Source organism: Spermophilus citellus (assembly GCF_964194105.1).
Source record: "Spermophilus citellus genome assembly, chromosome: 12".
Taxonomy (NCBI): Eukaryota; Metazoa; Chordata; class Mammalia; order Rodentia; family Sciuridae; genus Spermophilus; species Spermophilus citellus.
In genome coordinates this window covers 58,791,347-58,807,523 of record NC_138198.1, presented here as the reverse complement: position 1 = coordinate 58,807,523, position 16,177 = coordinate 58,791,347, and the positions used below count along the sequence as shown (strand labels likewise).

Here is a 16,177-nt window from a genome sequence, read left to right as displayed (position 1 = left end):
GCATGAAACACCCTCAGATGGTAGAAGCTTTTCATTCCAGTGGCTCAGCAAATAGCTCTGGAGCCAGACCTCCAGGGTTTGAATCCAGTTCGTTTTAGACAAGTTGCTTGACTTTAAGCCTCAGTTTCCTTATCTTAAAATGGGAGTCATAGAGTACTTTTCTTACTGAATTGTTCTAGGGAATAAATGAATTACTATACATAAATTACCTACATATGGCACTCAATAGTACTAGCTGTCTTTGTTTTTGTTTTTGACTTACTAGGACACCCACCAGTTGTCATGTCTCTTACAGAGCTCAAGCAGCTCTGACTAATCCTCTAACACATTTGGCCTCCTGTTGTATTTTGTATTGGGGTTAGATTTTCAAAAGACAGACCCATATTTGACTATTATAGACCTGGAAAACATTGTGTTCCAAATCAGGTCACTTCAGATATTTAAGAACTTCTTCATGTTTTATTCATTGAACATTCTTAGTATTAGAAAACACTTCCAGAAATTGACTTACTTTCAAAAACTTCTTTTGCATTGTGAAAACTGGTGAGGGTTAAATGTGCAGGTGCTTCTTTCTGATTTTGAAGCCAAACTGCATGAGAATTGTATCTAGTCAAAGTTATGGCTGAATATTCTTTTGCCTTTAGGTGCCAACTTATAGATGTTTCATTAATCTAACAAGGGTTTGCTCATTGTTGTGCCAGGTCCCACTCTTGCATAGAAAAAGACCTGGCTGTCTGTGATAGGAGCCCTGGGTTTTTTGTCTGGTGAGACCCATATTTAAATAAGGAGGAAACATTGTGGGGCTTGGGCAGTGACTGTGTGTCTGTGAGGAACTCCCAAAGCTGACTGAAGAAAAATTTCCAGCAACTATACAGAGCTTCAATCAAATTGAATTCATGCTCAGAATAAAATCTTGTATTCATGGTGAAAGACAGAGCATCAATTGAAACAAATGCCATGTCCCAAAAGGCTGGGAATTTAGCAACTCAGGATGGTTGGAAATACTGGCAGTGCAGGGGCTGGTGCCAGAGTGGGAGGTTTTTGAGCAAATCTCTCATCCAGAAATATGTAGTTGCAGGACAACTCTGTTGCTTTGTTTGGGTGCTTGGCTACCCTCAGAAGCCTGTAAAATTAAGCTTTTTGAACCAGTAATATGACCAAGAATGGCTATGTCTTTGGGTCTGTGTATCTATTTCTATCAGGTGATAACTCAGAAAAAACAAATAAACAGACAAATAAACATGTGCTATAGCATCAGTTGCAGTGCTGCAGGTATGTGTACAGGGCCAAGGAGGACAAGGAAGGATTAGTTCTCTGAGGGATTCAAGGAGGACTTTTGGTGGTGGTGCCATCTCAGCAGAAAGAAGAGAGAAGGGCAGGGGGCCTTTCATTGCAAGTGCACAGGACCTGGTGGTAAGAAGGGTGAGTTCCCAGACTGTTGGAGGGACTAGTGAATGGCTTGGAAGTAGCTAGGATGGGTTAGATGGAAATGTGAGGGGAGGGGAACGAGGTACACAGTTAAGTGCTTACTCAATGCTTTACATCATTGACTTAGTAACCGAGTAGTCACTGACTACCTACCATGTACAGTGCTCTGCCAGCTATGCTAAACCCTGACACTATTCCCAAACGGCGCTGGGATGTTTTAAGATGGTCTTGCTGTCTTGGGGCAGAACCACCAGACTGAAATGCAAGGCTTCATTTTACCTTGCAATGTAATCTTTTGCTTATATTTTATTCCTAACCCATGTGGCCCTGTTTCTTCTTCAAGCAGATATTCCCAACGTTTATGATTCTGCATTTTGAGTGCTCCATATTTCAACTAAAGAGCATAGGATTATATGATTTTCCCAAAAGCTATGCTGTAGCTAGTCGGCCTCTCTCAGGACGTACCATTTCATAAGGAACAGAGGTAGAAGTTTGTGCACACATGCCAGGGGGAAATGTTCTGTGTCTTGGCATGATGTGGTAGATAGGTTCATAGGTTCTTTTCAAAAAGGAGTGACTCATAACTGACCCTGAAGGGCGGGGGGAAACCTGGTGAACTCAAGTAGTCAGAGGGAGACCATGACCTTGGTTGCCCCCCAGAGGACATAATTATAATTCAGACTGGCTTTGTTTTCTATTTCCTGCTGCAAGTGAGGGCAGTGTTGTGTGTGTGTGCGTCTTGGGTTGAACTGGGATGGGATGGAACTTGTAGAAGCAGCTGTGGGCTAAAAGAAGGGGAAGTACTCCAGTCTGGGCTGTATGTCAGGCTGCCAGGCCCTTGCCCAGGAAGCTAACTAGCAGCAAAGATATCTTAGGAAAATGAGCATCGTGATGAACAGTTATTTACCCGTCTGGCGCCTTTCTTAGTAGAATAATGCATTGAACCCATGCCTCATAACATCCTCCTGAAGAAAGGAAGAGACAGATAGTGTTAAACGTTACTGGTTAATCATGGGGAAACTGAAGCATGGATAGGTTTATGAGGCTTGGGCAGAGCTACACAATGCCTTAGTGTCTGGCCTGGGAATGAAGCCCGAGTTTGCCGCTTGCTGTCAGGACTGCCCGACGGCATTGTGTTTCTCATTGAACAGCGGTGAAAAGGGCTGACTCTCAACAATGCAGGAGCTGCTATAGGAGACAAACACAATGAACTTTGGTACAGTATAGTCTAGAGGCCAAAATGAGTAATTTTAAGTAAATTGACTATAAGATCCAAAGCCTCAGTAAGTTTTTAAACAAAACCAGGGGGAAAAAAAAAGAAAACTCTGTACAGCTTTTCGGAACTGACTCAAACACCACGAACACCCTCCTCCCTCCCACCATTTGAAATGATATACTCTTAAAAGTTTTATTTTGTTGGCTCAAAGTCTGACACTTTTCCCATTTGCCATGGGATGTATTTATTTACTTCAAATACATTTTTACTTTCAGGATTCTGTAGTTTATCTCAAAGATTCTGCCTTGTAATAATGTCAGTGTTGCATTTATTTTCCCAAATGCCTTATTTCCATAGCCTGAGTTTTGGGGGTAGATTTTTAGTTTGCTCAGATTTAGTTTGGGGTCTTCAAAAACAGTTGGAACTACAGAGACTGGAATTCAGGAAAGCAGTGAACGTGTGCCAGGGGAGTTGCCATGTTTGGTGTCTTTACTTTCTGTGCAACTGGAACCAGGGGGTTATAGGTGACAATCCTGGGAAGTATATAGAAAAAGTAGAGAAGTGGAATGTCATTGCTAAATTGTGTGTTCTGTCAGAAGTGTCTCCGGTGTCCTGGAATAAGTTAACAGGTGATGATTAATGGATTTGGGTACAGAAGTTTTTACACTCCAGATATCAAGAACAATATGAAGATGGAATTGTAGAACTTTGAGCTAAAATATGTTGAATAATATTGGTGTATGAATGATTTGTAAATAATTTGAACAGGGCAATAAAAGCAATCAGCTACATATAATTTCATTTTGTATTTAGGATTTATAGTAATTTGGATCACAGTAGTTGGGTCCATCCCCCTCTAAGAGACAGTCCATAGGAACTCTGGCACTGGAGCTAAGCAGCAGCGGGCACCTCTAGAGCTGGAATAGGGTCTCTCCCTGCTTCCTTCAGCAGAGACTGAAGCAGCCCAGCTATAGAAACAGATGTGAGCAGTGTGTGCCGTCATAGCAGAGCACAGATGACCTCTGCTTAGTGTGAACAGCTGTGAGTCAGGGGCAGACTTCAAGGAGGTACATACACATACATACATAGGACTCTCATTAAGAGTCTGGGAGACTTGAGGAAAAGTTTGCAAAAGTGAAACAATATCAGCTAACTTTCTTGCAAATCCAGGATGGGACGTGTTGTGTTGGCATCGAGAAGGCTGTTTATAGCTGCAGTCACAAATCTCATAGGGGAACACTTAATGGAAGTAAAACATGGCCAAAGAAAAGCAACTGACACAAGGAGTGGGAGGAGTTGCTATATGAAGGCAGACTGAAATAATTAAGACTCCACAGGCTTGAAAAGACTGAGAGGAAATGGGATTAGAGTTTAATAAATCCATGTAGAATATGGATTATTAAATATTGTTTACCAGAAGTCAGCAGAACTTCTTAAAAACTGAGGGAAAATGGATTTAGGTCAAAAAGCAGCTCTCCTCTTTCAAGAATAGATCCTGTACATCAAAACCTTTCTTTTGGAAATGAGGCTAACTTCTGGCATTGAAGTGAAAGGAGAAAGTCACAGGTTTCTCTTTGGTTTTACACCGTTTTGCTCAAGCATGGGTGACCCAGTGGCTGTGGATCAGACATCCTATTGGGTTTCATGCTTCCTTTTTGCTTTTCTTAGGTGAAACTTTAACTGTCATTTTTTTTTTCTTTAACCCTTTTTTATTGAGGTGAGATCTACACTCACCTCAATAAAGGGCACTAGGGTTACTGGGATGGAGATGGACAGATGTGGTTCCCATAGTGTAATAATTAATAAGAAACTGGGTTCAGGGTATCGCGATGTTTCTCGAGAAACCTATAACACTAATTTTCTTCCGCCACCAGGCTAAGTAGTCCCAAACGTAACTTGTTCCATGCATAAATAAACCCTAGGAACCTCTGTCTGCTCTGGGTTTCTTTGGAAACGCTAAGTAATCAAGAAATTTTTGGAAGTGGTTTTCCGTTCTTGATACTACGGGTTTTCCCCATGTGAGCGTAGGGATCTTGCGCTATATAAGAGGTCCGGCCGGATGTCACGTCCTCTCCCGGGTCCTCGCTTCCAAGATGACCAAAAAAAGAAGGAATAATGGTCGTGTGAAAAAGGGCCACGGGCATGTGCAGCCTATTCGTTGCACGAGCTATGCCAGGTGTGTGTCCAAGGACAAGGCCATTAAGAAGTTCGTCATTGGAAACATCGTGGAGGCCGCAGCCGTCAGGGACATTTCCAAAGCAAGTGTTTTCGACGCTTATGTGCTTCCCAAGCTGTACGTGAAGCTGCATTACTGTGTGAGTTGTGCCATTCACAGCAAGGTAGTCAGGAATCGATCTCGTGAAGCCCAGAAGGACCGGACATCCCCACCTCGTTTTAGACCTGTTGGTGCTGCCCCACGACCTCCACCAAAGCCCATGTAAGGAACTGCATCCTTAATGAGTGAAGAAAAGCTATCTTCTGGAAAAAAAAATAAAATGGAAATTATAATAATAATAATAAAAAGAAACTGTGTTCATCTGCAAGATGAATTCACAAAAGAGCTGTGAGAGCTTGAAGTCAATTGCTGATGAAGTCTTGGGATCAGAGCATACTGCCCTGAGGATGGAATGGCTAAGTGGAGACCCAAACACTAATGAGGAGTTGGCTAAGCCGAGAGTCAGGGGAAGAGGAAATAGCATAGGCCAGTGCCTGGAATGAGACAGGGCCCCCGCATGGCTTGGGGGAGGTGGGCAAGGGGCTAGTGAGTGGGCTGGAGCAGGTGGTGGACACCTCATAGTCCACGATAGGGGTTTGGGCCCTGAAGCAAGAGGAAGTCACCAAAGCGCGTTAAGCAGACGTAATAATTTTCTTTTTATAAACAATCACAGAGGCTGCTGTCCAGAGAACAGAGAGGACAAGAGCAAATACACTGGAAGTGGTGGGGGAAATGTTGATGTTGTCCAGGTAACTATGGCCTGGACTGGAGAGAAGTGGACAGATCCTAGAGAGATTTCAAAGGTTTCATGGACTGGACTTGTGGATCATATATGAGAAATGGGGAAGAGAAATAATCAAGCTTGATTTATGAAAGTGTGACAGCCAATTAGGACTCAGGTTTTATCTGAGAAGATCGACACAAGCTTTTTATTGGTCTCTTCTCTCATGATGACCCATAAGAGAGGGGGTCAGCCTTTCTCTCTCCTTTCCTCCTGCTCTCCCTCTCTCATGGATCATTCAGAGCCTGATACTTCTGTTTCTACAAAACTGGCATATAGTAAGCCCCCATGAAATGGATGAGGCATAAGCCAAAGATCAAAAACTGTGTGAATCATATTCTGTCTCCTCAATCCCTTTGTTTTAACGCTAGGAGAGCAAACATGTTTGTGCGGTGCACACACTACCCTACAGGTCATAGTACCCTGAGGTCAGTTTACCTGAAACAATTGAAATTTAGCAAAGGCCAAGAAGACAGTGATATGAGAAGACTCATTTAAATTCTTTAAAATTCTTTTTATTTTGAATTGGCATCAAAGAGTTATGAAAATAGAACAAAGAATTTTGCTATGAACTCTTCAATCAACTTCATGAATCATTAACATTTTACCATGTTTGCTTTATTACACTCCTCCCCTGATGGAGATGGAGAGAAGAGATTTGGAATTTCTCTGAGCCTGTTAATTGCAGACATCAAGACCCTTTACCTCTAAGTACTTACGTGTGTGTTTCTTTAGAACAATGATTTTTCTTACATAACCACAGTACAGTTATTTAATTCAGGAAATTTAACCTTATGCAACACTGTTATCTAATATGTAGTCTATATTCAGTCTTCATTATTGTCCCAATAATGTCATTTATGGCACTTTTTTCCCTCCTGATTCAAGATCTAATCTCAGATGCATTTCATATTGTTTTTATAGTCTTCTTTAACCTAGAATGGTTCCTTAGTCTGTCTTTGACTTTTAAGACATTGATACTTTAGGAAACGGGACAGTTGTCTGGTAGAACATGCCTCAGATTGGCTTTCTCTGGTTTGCTCAGGGTTGGGTGCAGGTTGTGCATTTTGTTTCGAATGCTGCATGATGACGTCATGCCCACTGCAGAGCACCTGCCATCACAGGAAAGGATGCTGTGGGCTAGACACCTCTCATGGTGGGGTGGTAACCTTGACCATCCAGTTGAGGTGGTGTCATCTGGGTTGCTTTGCTCTGAAGTTACTATTTCCTCTTTATAATTAATAGGATGCTTATCTATTTGTTAACACCTGCACAGACATCTTTAAATGTTACTAAGTCTTGTTTCCATGTTCTTGTTTAAAGAACCATACTTCCTCTTCTTTCTCCGCAGTGTTTTAGAGCATTTTGCTGCAAGGGACCACCACCTGCACGACCAGAATATGACCTGGTTTGCATAGGCCTCACCGGTTCCGGCAAGACTAGTCTGTTGTCAAAACTCTGCAGTGAAAGTCCCGAGAACGTCGTATCAACCACAGGTAGGTTCTATGCCAGGTACCAGGCCCTCTCTCCTTCCTATCCTGGCCTTTCCAGCTTCTTATGTTATTTATGTGGCCCATGTCCCCACTTCCATTCTAGTTCAATACTTCTGTCAGTGTATTTATTTCCATGTACCTCTTTTCCAAAAAAGATATGAAGAGGGCTTAATAGCATTGCATCACAGTGTTCTGTATCCCTCTTGCTGAGCATTTCAGTGTTGCAGAATAAATCAGGCTCAGTAAAATATTAATCCAAACTAATTCTGAAGACTGGAACTCTGGTCCTCTTATGGTGAATTTATCTCAGGCCCTCGCAGGGCTGTCCTCCCTTGAATCGTCACTTTGTCCTGCTTTTGTTGGTCATGTACTCCCTATGTAACCCCACGACAGAGTCTGAATTTTCTCTCCTTAACCATTTTTCACCGGGAGGATAAGCAGTGCAGGGGGCCTTTGATAAGTGTTCCCATGTTGTTTTCTGACTTACAGAGCAGTCAGTCTAGGTTAGAGTTCCTCAGTCATTTCCCTCTCAGAGGATGTTGGTGATGTGCAGGCACAGTTTAGCTGTCACAACTGGGAGAGAGGCTACTGACCTCGAGTGGATAGAGGCCAGTGCCTTCTGCACACCCTGCAGTGCACAGGGAGCCCCCACCACAAAGAACCCTCCTGCTCCAAAGGTTATCAGTGCCAAAGTTGAGAGCTTTGTCACTCCCCAAATGCTTCCACTTTCTCTTCTGACAGAGGAACAGAAAAGAAGGGTATAAATTAGAGATGATAAACGGAAGAACAATTGTAGGAGATAAAGAATAGAGCTGCTGTGGGAGGAGATCTAGAACTGACAGGGAAGGATAGGGCGAGAAGTTGGCTGGGAAAGTTGAAGAGCTGCTGTTCATTCAGCTGGATTTTTGAGAACCTACTATGTACTCTGGGGGTGAGCAATGATTCTAGCATTACAAGAGACCCAGTCTGCTGGCCAAGCAGAAGCTAATTCATGTATAGAAACTTCCAGTGGAGTGGGTCTGGTCAGTGCTGCCTGGCTGGGGAAGGGAAGGATGCTTGAAGAGTCTTTCTTCTTTGGATCCAAAGTTGGCAAGCCAGGGAGATGAGCAGGAACAGAGTGGGAGGTGGAGAAGAAAAGATTTGGGGGCAGGGGGAAAGCTTGTGCGAAGGCAGAAACCAAAATGGGACCTCTCAGAAACCCCATGGCTTCCTGCATGGCTGCCGTGTGTGTTTAATAGAGTGCTGGGGGCGAATCCTAAGAGAGGCTGTGGCCACCTTCTGGCTAACTTCTTATACCATGCTCAGAAATGTGAGCTTTACTTGTAGACAGTGCAGAGACATTCAGATGTTTTAAGCAAGGAAACTGCATGATGAGCTGGATCAAGCTGTCCATGACGTGGAGGATAAATCATGAAGAGCACTGATGAGAGGCAGAGGTAGGAGATGATTGTAAATGGTGCCACACATGTGCTGGAGACCTTAGCTCAGCAGGAGTGGGAAGAATGGAGAAGAGGGGATAAATGGGATACAACATCTGAGGGCTAGAATCAACAGGGCTTGGTGACCAGTTGGGTTTAGAGGGTGAAAAAAGAAGCTGAGAATGACTCATTCTTGGCTTTGGTGGTGGGTGGATGATGAAATTGTTGACCCAAGTGTCCTAACAAGTCAGAAAAATATTGATAATCAAGAGTCTGATATCAGTGCAGTTCAGGTTTTGCTACCAGCTAAGAAAAAAAAAAAAGTGCAGGTTTTGAGAACTTTTCAGATCTTGGAATAATAGACATGAAACTGGAGTTGTAAAGAAACAGACTCAGCTTGATTAGAGGGTGAGGGAGAGAGTGAGGGATTGGTAATGTGTTGTGAGCCCACAGAGAGAATGAGCAGAGAGCTGGAGAGCAACCTCTGTGCACCGAACCAGGCCAGCCTCCTTCTTCCCTCAGAACAGAGTTCTCCCTCCTCTCTCCACTGGATGTGGTCCATATTTCTACCGTTCAGTACCTGTCATACTGCTTTGTTCCCACGTCTACTCCCCCATTCTGGGCTGCAGGCTCCTAAGGGCAGATAGAGCATTTTACACGGTCACAAGATTTAGGCATAGGTACAGATATTTGTTAAGTGAATAAACAAATGATAGTAAATTGAATCTGCATGATATTTTTACATAAAGTATCATCTGTGAGCTTCCTAGCCATCTTCTGTGACAGAAAAGAATCTTCATATCCTGTTTTTACCTCTTATCATCTTAAGATACAAGAGGGTAGTGATATGGCCATTGTTACACAGTCGATGACAGTCACATGCCAGGAGAGATTTTCCAATAACATTTCATGGTATCTAAGGCTTAGGATCTGATCTGAGTATGTACTTGCTGGTTTTCTGAAACTGTGGATAGCTTTTGAGTAATGTGCCTCAAACTTATACAAACTTTATTAGCTTAATAATTGTTTCCAAGCCAAGTAACCTCCAATATAAGTGTAAGAGTAACACAAAGTATACTTCTCTTTATCTGAGTTGTCATCTAGCCCTACTGCTAATTGTTTTGCTCTTCTATTATAATGTGAAATAATTATCTGTAAATATTTTTATAATGTACTCATAAAGTATAATATGTGTTTTATATTTGTTTTTATTTTTTAAAATAACGTTTTCTTTTTGCTGGAACCAATGATAACATTGTGTGCTAGTTGACTTTCTGGTGAGTTAGATATTAAGTTGGCTAATGTTTTGGATATCAAACTTCCATGAGTTGCAATTATTCTGAACTTGGCAGAGTTCCTTTCTGGAGGCCTCTTTGGAGGTCCTTGCCATCAAGAAGTTTACACTGGGTTTGGAAGATAAGTTTTCTAGTGATAAAATGGTTCACATTTATTGAATGTTTATTATATGCCAGGCTCTGTGCTAAGACAGAATATGATATGGGCTATACTTGACAGTATAAAATGAAAGTGAAAAGTGATCATTTCTAACCTAGGAGATCAAAGAAGGCTAATCAAATATTACATTTGAATAAGGCCTCTTATGATAGGGAAGATCTGAGTAATAGGGAGAGGGGTGTGAGAATCAAAAGCATAGGTGATTCAGAGAAAAGTTAGTTGGGCATGGAAGACTTTACAAGGACATGGAGGTTTACAAGGTCAATTATCTAAGGTAATACAAGGAGCTAATGAACCTTACGCTGAATTTGTAGATAGGCTTATTCAAACAGCTACCAGAGTTTTTGGGAATACAGAACAAGCAATTCCATTAATAAAACAACTGGCTTATGACCAAGCGAATCGTTGGTGCAGAGATATCATTAGACCATGGAAACATGAAGATTTAAACACATATATTAAATTATGTAGAGACATTAATGAACAAGAGCAAGTCATGGCAGCTGCAGTAAAACAGGCTTTAGATGCCAGAGACATTAATGAACAAGGGCAAATTGTGGCAGCTGCAGTAAAACAGGCTTTAGATTCCAGGCCAAGAACATGCTACAATTGTGAACAAATAGGACATTTTAAAAGGAATTGTCCCATAGGAGGAGGGTTTAACAAAACTAGGTATCAAAGGAGTAGAATACCGGGTCTTAACAGTTAGTGGTCTTTATGCACAAGATGCAGCATTGTATGAAGTGTTGGGATCCAAGGTCAGAGACTAGAGAAGTTGCTGGTAGAGGCCTGTGACATTAGAGGTGATCCAGCAGGCAAAGTAGTTACTTGAGATGGAGAGTTAAGAGTCACATGTAATTTTATTGATACTGTAAAATGTGATAATCATATTAGGTAATATAAAGAAAGGGAAAAGAATCAATTATGACTCAAGTTTCTAACTTGGTGTTTGAGTGAATTGTAAAAAGAAGTAGGGAAAACACGACAGATAGTTTTAAGATAAAAAGAATGAGGTTAGTTTGGGGTTTACTAATTTTGAGGTATCAGCATGACATCCAACAATGATCAAATAGTTTAAAAAAAATAGACTAGGGAGATTTTAGAGCTACAGATCCAGATTGAAGAGACAATTTTAATTGTGGATTTGGATGAGATCATACAGAAAGAATGGATAGAGACAGGCAAGAAGGTTGCTAAGCACCAACTATATTTCATTCACCTATTGCATATTTGTTGACTGCATACTGTGCAACTGGCCCTGATTTAGGTACTGAGCATGATCAGTTATCAAAACAGATAAATATCCCTGCCCTTATATTTTATGTATCTTATTATATATTATGTATCTGATGAGGAATCTATAAGCCGGGCAATTTTGTGCAATATCATGTAAGTTCAGTACGGTCAAGAAGTAAAAAGAACCAACAATATAAACCTAAGTCTAAAAAATGAGAAGGGTGTGATCATTAATGACCAATGGTAGTGATATTGCCAATTATCAGTGACGAGTCCTGCTTCCTCACATGCTGAAGTATAACATTAGAGAAGCACGCCAAGGCAAGCATATAAAGCAGGGTTTATTTTAAAAGGGGTAACAGTGGTTCACAGCTGTAATCCCAGAGGCTCAGGAGGCTGACACAGGAGGATCCCGAGTTCAAAGCCAGCCTCAGGAAAAAGCAAGGCGCTAAGTGACTCCGTGAGATCCTGTCTCTAAATAAAATACAAACCAGGGCTGGGAATGTGGCTCAGTGGTCAAGTGCCCCCAAATTAAATCCCCGGCACCCCCAAAAAATAAATAAGTAAAATCACATAAACTTTTCTCAGGAGGGAGAAGGGGCCCATAGGTGGTATTCTGGTATCTCAAGAAGTGAGGATGTTCTGCCTTTTTTTTTTTTTTTTTTTTAATATCCTAGGCTTCCTTTGTCTCCTGCTCTCTTTCCCTTATCTTTCTCCTTCCTGTATACTTGACTAGGCCCAGGAGATGCTCAGGTGGGATGGCCAAAAGGTGAGAAGCAGATGGATAGGAGGAAGGGCCAGATGGAACAACCCAGAACACATTAATTAACAACTTTTATAACTTCCTGTAGGGAAGGAGAATTCCTGGGACAGGTTACCTTAGCAACAGGTTGGAGCAGGGCCGGTTATCTTGATAAGGGTGGAGGAAGAGCTCTGGAGGCATTTCAATCCCCAGGGGACAGTCTCCAACTTCTCAGACTTAAATTGGCCTCCTTAATCTGACCTGACTTGATTTACCTATCTATACTTATGGCCTGTCTAATTCTGCCTTCAGTAGAACAGTTTCAGTAGATTGTTGGGGATAGAAACCAACCTCAGGAATGAGGAGATAATGAGTAAGTAAAGGGAATGAGCTATAAACTATCATTTTCATTCCTTGGTCCTTTGGCTAAGATTGCATATAGACTCTTCTTTCAAGAAGAGAGACAAAATAAAAAAATAAAAAGAGAAAGAGAGAAAGAAAGCAATGTTAAAAGAATTTATTTTTATAAGGAAAGGTTATCATGTGAGCATGAGACAGAGGCATAAAGGTGGTTGCCTGGTGAGAAGTAAAGACAGAAGATGCTCAGGAGAGGGCGATGCATGCACGAATCAGTAAGGATTCTGGTTCTAGTCAAAATGGGATAACTGGGCTGGCTTACCCTCACACCTGAAACAACAGAGATAATATTTTAAAAAAAATGAAACACCTGGGTGCAGTTGTGCAAACCTGTAATCTCAGCCACTCTAGAGGCTGAGGCTGGGAGAATTGTGAGGTTGAGGTTAGCCTGGGCAACTTAGACCCTGTCTCAAAAATTAAAGCAATAGCCCAGGATACAGCTCAGTGGCAGAGCATCCCTGGGTTCAACTGTCAGAACTGAAAAATAATAAAGTGAAAAATAAAAGTATGAAATATATAAAACAGTTTTCAAGTAAGTGAATGTGAAGCAACAAAGAACAGTCATCCCTGAGAAATAAGAAACAAATGTATTGAGCCCTATGATTGCCCCAGCTTACTGCCTTGAGAGAGCTTCCAGGCTGTGACACTGTTCCAGAGGGAGCTGAAACAGAACTCAGTGTATTTCCTGCATTCAAAAGATGGAGCTGAGAATCAAGGAGATCAAGCAGCTAGAGTTAATAAGACAGCATACTAGACAAAAGAGAGTTGCACAGAGACAGACCCCTACAGATCTTCAGTGTGTATCCTTTGAATATCTTGTGAAGTGGACAAAGCAAGCACATGAGGAAACTACTCAAGGGCAGGAAAAGAAGTACCTGAAAGTACGAGGGGGAATAGTGCTTGGTCTTCTCATGGGGCTGAAACTTATGACTATAACTACCAGACAGACTGGAAAAGTCATAATTCATGAGGAACTAGGTAGAATACTCAACAAGATCTTGCCTCAGGAATTGGCTCTAAGCTGAGTACTGCTCTGGATTCACCTAGCAGATCATATTACCCAGTCCAAAAGGCTCAAGTAATTTTCTGGTGGTGCTAATGTATCCCAGTACAAATCTGTATAAGATTTAGAGAAATAGCATGCAACAAGGTAAAATTCACAGTGTCTGGCATTCAATTCAAGATTATCAGGCACAGGAGGAGATAGAAAGACACAATTCATAATGAGGAGGATAAGCATTCATTTAAAACTTACCAGAACTGACACAGATATTAGAATTAACAAAGAAAGACATTACAACTGTATTATATCTGTTCATAAGATTCAGACATGGAAGATTTAAGAAATGACGTTGTGTGGTTCAGTGATAGAGTGCTTTCCTGGCATGAGTGAGACACTGGGTCTGATCCCCAGTATCACATAAAAAAAAATAAATCAAATAAAGGTATTTAAAAAAGAAACCCTGTATAAAACTTCTACTCATGAATAATACCTGAGATAAAATATGTGTCAGATGAGATTAATACCAATTGATGAAAAGAAAGGATTTGATGAACTTAAGAGTGTTAGCATTGTAGAATCTATCCATGAGAGGGGGAAGAGCATCAGTGAGCTCTTTTGAGTGCATGAAGCCAAAGGGGTGGGGAAAAGGACAGAAAAAAAATTGAAGAGATAATGGCTGAAACATTGCCAAATCTGAAGACAACTATGCACCCACAGATCCAAGAAGCCCATTGAACCCCAAATGTAAGAAATGTGAACAAAAGCATACCAAGATAAATCATAATAAAATTGCCTGAAGCCTGTGATTAAAAAAAAAATATGATGGTCAATTTTATATATACCATGGCCATGGTGTCCACAGAGGTGGTCTAACATTATTCTGAATATTTCTATGATGTTGTTTTAGATGAGATTAGTACTTAACTCTCTGGACTTTGAGTAAAGCAGATTGTCCTCTTTACTATGGTGTGACCTCTAGGTAGTTGAAATCCTGAACAGAATAAAAGACTGACCTCCCTGGAATAAGAGGGAATTCTACAACAGATGACCTTTGGATTTGAACTTTGCACTGGCTCTTTTCTGAGTCTCTAGCCTGCCAGCTGACTGCTGCAGAGTTTGGACTTATCAGCCTCCTGTATGTGAGCTAATTCCTTAAATCAATACCCACCCCCAGGAGAGGGGGGGAAGGGAGGGGAAGAGAATGGATATATACAGAAATGTCCTTTTGATTTTTATTTTGGGAATTTGAGGAATACATAAAGAAATCCTAAAAAGCAGAGAAAAGGTATAATATATATGAGAGCTAAGATGAAAATGACATCAGATTTCTCACTGGAAACAGTGCAAGTGAGAAGACAATGGAACAGGATCAGTGATGTAGTGAAAGTGTGGTGAGGCCCCCTGTATCCTAGAAAAAATATTTAAAAGGAAAGTAAAAAATTGTTTTTCCCCCATATATACAAAAGTTGAAAGAATGTATTACTAACAGATCAACATTATAAGACATGATAAATGAAGACCTCCAGGCAGATGAGAAATTATATCCGTTATAAATCTATATGTGTATAAGATACATATATGAATCTGTATCCATATAAGATGTAAATACATAAAGATTTATATATAAATATGGATAAATCTGTATCCATATAAGATACATATAACAATGAAGAGTACCAGAAATGAAAATTACAGGGGCAATCAAGATTTAGTTTATATTATTTAAATATCTTTAGAAGATAAGTATTTAAAAATAACTATGTATTATGGGATTTATAAGATTTGTAAAAGTAAAATGCATGAGAATAACATAAACATCATAGGAGGAAAAACAAATGCAGCATATTGTAATGTTCTTACATTATACTGTATATAAAGTGGTATAATAACACTTGAAGGCAGACTGATTAAAGATGTGCTATATAAATCCTAAAGTAGCACTAAAATCAGTGATATTTTTTTTTGTGGGGGAGGTTAGAAGACATCCCCAGCCCATTTTTTACAATTCATTTATTTAATCTCATTAAGTTGCTTTGGGCCTCACTAAGTTACTGAGGCTGACTTTGAACTTGCGATCCTCCTGCATTTCTGGGATTACAGGCCTGTGCCACTGTGCCTGCTCACAGTGATACCTTAAATAAGATAACATAGAATTACCAAAAACAACCAATTCAAAGGAAGGCAGAAAAAGAAGAAAAAAGGGAGCAAGAATAGATGGGACAAATAGGAAACAAGTAGCAAGGTGACACTGAATTACCAGTCAAGTGTTGATAACCATTAACAATCAAGTTAAATATAAATGACTGATTTGATATGATTTGATTTTTTTAAAAAAGCAATTCCACCAAATGTCCACTTTAGGAAAGAATCTTTAAACATAGACACAAATAGGTTAAAAGGAAAGAATGGGAAAAGATAGGATCATACTAGAAGTGTGATGGAAGTTGCAGTGGTTATATTAATATGAGACAATGTACTTTTCAGAGTAAAGACTAATGCTGAGAATAACAAAGTTCATTTCATGATGATGAAGGGGTCATTTAATTCAAGAGGACATAACGATGCCAAACATTTATGTACCTAATAACAGAGCTTCAAAACATGACAGAACTACAAAGGAAATTAGAAAAAATTATAATAAGAGTTTTCACTCTTTCATCAAATAATAAAACATGCAAGAGGAAAATCAGCCAAGACAGAGTAGATTTGAACAACACTATCAGCCAACTTGACTAACATAGAACACTCCACCCAACAGCAGAAGGCATTCTTC

General features: G+C 40.4%; 2 protein-coding genes across 4 annotated transcripts in view; both read left to right on the top strand.

Moving 5' to 3' along the window:
* The window catches only part of LOC308631880 (ADP-ribosylation factor-like protein 15), a 194,964-nt gene that overhangs the window by 90,733 nt on the left and 88,054 nt on the right, over nucleotides 1–16,177 (top strand). For all 3 annotated transcript variants that reach the window (XM_081263422.1, XM_081263421.1, XM_081263420.1), the window contains exon 2: nucleotides 6,992–7,136. In XM_081263422.1, the coding sequence (XP_081119548.1) occupies nucleotides 6,992–7,136 (145 nt within the window). The remainder of the gene's footprint in view (nucleotides 1–6,991; nucleotides 7,137–16,177) is intronic.
* LOC308631756 (small ribosomal subunit protein eS26-like) lies at nucleotides 4,538–5,133 on the top strand. Its single transcript, XM_081263224.1, has one exon. The coding sequence runs from the start codon at nucleotides 4,738–4,740 to the stop codon at nucleotides 5,083–5,085; it is 348 nt and encodes a 115-aa protein (XP_081119350.1). The 5' UTR covers nucleotides 4,538–4,737; the 3' UTR covers nucleotides 5,086–5,133.

What these genes read in the sequence shown, in the direction of transcription:
- LOC308631756 (XM_081263224.1), top strand. Translation starts at nt 4,738, where the DNA reads ATGACCAAAAAAAGAAGGAATAATGGTCGTGTGAAAAAGGGCCACGGG.